The sequence below is a fragment of the Eutrema salsugineum genome, unplaced genomic scaffold (genome assembly GCF_000478725.1).
Source record: "Eutrema salsugineum unplaced genomic scaffold, Eutsalg1_0 scaffold_4, whole genome shotgun sequence".
Classification (NCBI taxonomy): Eukaryota; Viridiplantae; Streptophyta; class Magnoliopsida; order Brassicales; family Brassicaceae; genus Eutrema; species Eutrema salsugineum.
Window position 1 is genome coordinate 8,864,999 of NW_006256686.1, and position 5,495 is coordinate 8,870,493.

At 33.4% G+C, this 5,495-nt stretch overlaps 2 protein-coding genes across 2 annotated transcripts in view; one reads left to right on the top strand and one right to left on the bottom strand.

The window, feature by feature from the left end:
* LOC18014066 (nudix hydrolase 9) overlaps positions 1-708 on the bottom strand; it is a 3,229-nt gene extending 2,521 nt beyond the window's left edge. Inside the window, exon 1 of the mRNA XM_006418873.2 lies at positions 605-708. Within this exon, the coding sequence (XP_006418936.2) occupies positions 605-708 (104 nt within the window). The remainder of the gene's footprint in view (positions 1-604) is intronic.
* A 1,643-nt stretch (positions 709-2,351) lies between these two features.
* LOC112084467 lies at positions 2,352-4,475 on the top strand. Its single transcript, XM_024153607.1, has 10 exons — positions 2,352-2,486; positions 2,616-2,883; positions 2,972-3,068; positions 3,223-3,378; positions 3,457-3,592; positions 3,665-3,754; positions 3,834-3,874; positions 3,957-4,077; positions 4,163-4,333; positions 4,416-4,475. The coding sequence occupies exons 1-10, from the start codon at positions 2,352-2,354 to the stop codon at positions 4,473-4,475; spliced, it is 1,275 nt and encodes a 424-aa protein (XP_024009375.1).
* Positions 4,476-5,495: the final 1,020 nt, after the last annotated feature.

Here is a 5,495-nt window from a genome sequence, read left to right on the forward strand (position 1 = left end):
GCGTATGAGTGTGCGTGAGCGTGTGCGTGTGCGTGTGCGTGTGCGTGTGCGTGTGCGTGTGCGTGTGCGTGTGCGTGTGCGTATGCGAATGCGAGTGCGTGAGAGAGTGCAAGTGCGTGTGCGTGTGCGTGTGCGTGTGCGTGTGCGTGTGCGTGTGCGTGTGCGAGTGCGTGTGCGTGTGCGTGTGCGTGTGCGTGTGCGTGTGCGTGTGCGTGTGCGTGTGCGTGTGCGTGTGCGTGTGCGTGTGCGTGTGCGTGTGCGTGTGCGTGTGCGTGTGCGTGTGCGTGTGCGTGTGCGTGTGCGTGTGCGTGTGCGTGTGCGTGTGCGTGTGCGTATGTGTGTGCGTGTGCGTGTGCGTGTGCGTGTGCGTGTGCGTGTGCGTGTGCGTGTGCGTGTGCGTGTGCGTGTGCGTGTGCGTGTGCGTGTGCGTGTGCGTGTGCGTGTGCGTGTGCGTGTGCGTGTGCGTGTGCGTGTGCGTGTGCGTGTGCGTATGCGTGTGCGTATGCGTGTGCGTGTGCGTGTGCGTGTGCGTATGCGTGTGCGTGTGCGTGTGCGTGTGCGCGTGTGCGTGTGTGTGTTCAGAAGCCATACCGGCTTCGATTAACGGAGATGAGAGAAAACCTGAGATAGAGAAAAGCCAGAAGGACATGACAGAAGAAGTCGGTATCGTGATGCTTCGGGGATCATCACTTGTGCTATTTTGGCCATGGAAGAAGAAGCTCCTGCGAACCATGGACGCACAAATGACAAAGCTATGGGAGAGAAATTGCGTCTCGGACGTCGTCAGATGCCGGAGTAATGTGTGTGGGTCGAGAGACACAATGGGCCGAATCAAAATCCTATTTTTTCTTTATTATTATATATAAAATCCAAAATTACATAAAATAATACATAAACAAATTTTGAAAAACAAGAAAAATTAAACAAATATGAGATGCTTTACAAAGAAAAGTTTTCTCATTTTCATATTCGTATCTCTAATATATTAAAGTGGAAGCACTATTGGATACTTGGCAACTCTACGATTAAAGTTGATATTTAGCTAAATTATTAATTCTTTTAATTTTAATTCTTCTACTATCTCTATTGCCAAATACTAAAATATTTTCTATAACACATTTATCTGCAATAATTTTTTTTAAAAACGTGTTATTCATATATTTTTTTATTAACTGCATATTTCCATTTATAATTTTATCAACTATTAACTCTCCACTGAACTGTTTGAAAAATATTTATTTTCATATTATTTATATATTTTCTCATTAATTATTATTTATATATATTGAATGAAAATAATTTACAATAAACATTTAAAAAAGAATATAAGCATTATAATTACGTTATTCATTATTCAAAAGAGAATAAGCATTCATATATTAGTTAATGATTTAGCTAATTCGTTTATAAGCATCGACAATTCCAAGTTTTAAAATATTTCTAATATATTAAAGTGGAAGCACTATTAGACACTTGGCTGCTCTACCATTAAAGTTGGTATTTAGCTACATTATTAATTTTTTTAATTTTAATTCTCCTACTATCTCTTTTGCCAAACACTAAAATATTTCCTAAAACATATTTATCTACAATAAATTTTACAAAAACACGTTCTTCATATATTTTCTTATTGACTGCATATTTAAATTCATAATTTTATCAACCATTAACTCTCCATTTAGCTATTTGAAAAATATTTATTTTTGTATTATTTATATATTTTCTCATTAACTATTATTTATACATGTTGAATGGACATAATTTACAATAAACATTTGCAAAAGAGTATAAGCATTATAGTTATGTTATTCATTATTCAAAAGAGTATAAGCATTCATATATTAGTTAATCATTTAGCTAATTCGTTTATAAGTATCAAAAATTCCAAAATTTAAAACGTATTTAATTTAATATCATTTTTTTAAAAATGAGACGGTATTGATTACTCATTTTAAAAAATCTTAGTCAAATCTATTCTCACTCAAAATCTATAACAATAATTTAAACTTGAAACGGATAAAGTAAGTACATATATTTTCGCATATTCTACATTGAAAACATTGTTCCTATATTTTCTATACATATATATTTTCCTTGGGGAATATTTTTAAACAATAACTAAACATCCATATGAGTAACTCAAATTGCGGAAGATATATATTTATTCCTAAGCTATATATATGCGAGATCCTTGGATTACATTAACAAGAATAAATTTCTAAATTTGAAATATTTACCCTAGCGATGTCATTTTCTGAATACCGTATATATATAGATATACGTTTCTCCAATATTTCCTTATCCCTCACATTTCAATACATTTCTGAATCTCAAATTCTCATCTTGCTATTATGTCTTCTTTCACCGATCTCTACTCCGTGAAGCTCTTCAAAACTCAATGGAGAGTTTATGTGAAGATATTGAAGGTGTGGAAACAATACTTGAATGGTGTAGAGAGGTTGGAAATGATTGTTGTTGATGAGAAGGTTATCTATGCTACTTTAAAGCATTTCTACTAATCTATATATTTTACCACTGTCCTCATTTTACTTTTCAGTTTCCTACAAACCTACGTGGATCTTTAAAGCATTAATATTCTTTTTATATATACACAGAATCAAACCATGCATGTAACTTTGAAGAAGGATTTCATCAAGAAAAATGAAAATCTGTTAGAGGAAGGTGCCTCTAGAATTATCACAAATTTTCTGGTTGCTCATAATGATGGTAAGTTCAAGACCAATCCTCACGTTTACAAAATCTTTTTCGCATCAACAACATCTGTCAAACCGGCAGAAGAAATGGATCCAAGAATCCTAGGTTTCAAGTTCGTCAAATTTAGTGATATTCACGAAGGCAAAATGAATCTAGATTTCTTGATAGGCAAGTTTGTTTAATTACTAAATTATATATTGGATATATAGTTTGTGTGTGTTATTCCAGAGTACTAACATGTTTTTTTAAACCTCAGATGCTATTGGGAAAATTGTGAGCATTGGGGATGTGGAGATCTTGAATGTTGGAAAGAGACAGACAAAGAAGCTTTCTATGGAGATCCGTGATACAGAGTTAGCATTTACATTACTTATCTATCACGACTGCTCTAAATCCTTACTAATTGTGTTTACTATCATTTTTTCCTCATTTTATTTATCATTTTCAATGTAAAAATGTTCGACTTAATTGTGTTCTTTGGGGACACTTTGCTGAAAATCTTGAAAGTGTGGCTCAAAATGCAAATGATGTTGTGATCGTTGCTGTTTTACGGTTTGGAAAGTTAATACTTTATCAAGGTGCTTGGAGTGTTGGCAATTGCTACAACTGTTCGATGGTCATTACTGATCCAGTGTTTCCAGAGAGTTTGGCTTTTAAAGAGAGGTAAAACTACTTATTCCCATGTTTTTATTTATTACTTAAAGTTTCTATTCTGATAACTATGTAATATAATCTATACAGATTGCCAAAGGATAGTTTAACCCTGACCTATACCCATCCAAATCAGTTGACTATTGTCAATTCAGTATCAGTAATGGACGATTTCTTCTTGCATAGTCCTCAAAGGACTATTAGTGAGATTATTGCTGCTTCTGAGGTAATTATATATTATGTCAGTTCAATTTATATAACCTATTTTTTATTTTAATATCATTATGCACTTTCAAAGGTTGTCAAATGTGTTACCATGGCCACAATTATGTCTATAGACACTGCATTTGGTTGGTATTACATGTCATGCGGAGCCTGTGCTAAAAAGGTTCTCCCTCATGATATGGATTACTTAAAACTTAAAAGAACTGCATCCTGGGAAAACTTTTAAGAAACAATTGTAGCAGTGCAAAAAATGCAATGAGGATGTTGAGAATGTTTATCCATTGTAAGTCTGTTCTTGTTTTTGTGCTATACTAATGTTTTCACATCTAATTAATTTTAACTTATCCTATTTCAAATGATGATAGGTTCATGTTGACATTCAGTGTCATGGATAATACTGGTGAAACCAAATTTCTCTTATTTGATCAAGAGGCAAAGGAAGTTGTCAACCAAACTGGTGCTCAGTTAACTCAGTCTGTTAATGAGGTTCATATTTCTACTGCATGTTTCCATAACCGTTTCTGACTTAGTCTATTTAAATTTTATTAAAATACTCTTTGTTTAGATTTAGGATCCAGATGTTTTGCCCTTGGCTTTGAGCAATATTTGTGGTAAAATGTTTCTCTTCAAGATTGCAATTGCATGTTCAAATATTGTTTTCAATAGTGACACATACAAGGTCATCGATATATTTAGACAAAGTAATGTGGTTAAGGAGTTTTCTGAAATCTCTACTCCTCAGGTACAGTTATATCATTTTGTTATCACAAATTGTTTAAAAACTACTTCTTTATTTTTTAATACATTACTTTTACTTTTCGTAGAGCACTCCAAGTATCAAGATAGAGGAAAAAGCTCACAATACGCTTGATAAAAATGTCTAATTCTAAATTATATTTTCTTATATTCATGTGTAAAATTCTATAATAGTTTTGTTCTTACAGATTAATTAATATGTTATAGGTTCCTCTAATGATTATGGATGATGATGATGCTGAAATTACACCTACTTTTAAACGCAAAAGTGATAACATCTGATTTTGACAACTTTTATGGATCAATTTCAGTATCTTATGCAGGTGTTTTTACTCAGTTTTAAAAGTTTTATAAGTGTTTTCCATGTTTTGGAGTTTTAAAAGGCTTTTCAGGAAACTTTGGACTTTGGAGTGCATTTTAGAGCAAAAGTATATTTTTGGATAAATTCAGACCGACAGACGTTTGGCAACCAATGAAAACCTTTTCACTGTCTGATCATCCTCAAATTTGGAGACATTATAGAGGAGACAACCAGATTTCCAACACACTTGGAATGAAAGCAATCCAATGGTTAGATCTCCAGATATCATCAATGCACTGAAGGTCGATCAACACAAACCCAGTCAAGCACAAGTGTTTTGAGTTATAACTTAACAGAATTTCAACAAACATAGCTTACAATTGTAATTTCTTTTAGGTTTATGTTCATGATTACATTGTGTTTTATTTTAAATGAAACGAGAGTTTCTGCCGTTTTTCACAAAAAGTTTGTAATTGTAAATGTAAATGGAAGAATAAACCATTTGTGTTTATGATTTGCAAAAAAAGAAAAAACAAAAGTGATAGATCAAAATGAAAATTTCCAATTTGTTTTTTGGGATCTTTTAGTACCTAAACACGAACATTTTTTGTGTGTGCAAAGCTAACTTATTCATTCATTTAAACTACGCGATTACAGCGGTAAGAAAGAGTTATCGAAATACCCAAACATGAACATATATGCCAAATTTGAACAACAATCGACGCCATAATCTGATTAACCATAAAATTTGTAAATTGCCCCGGAGCTTGATCATATACTGTACAAGATTTAAACATATCTCACTAATAGCTCTCATGTATGGTATTTAAGACTAACTTTCTATTTT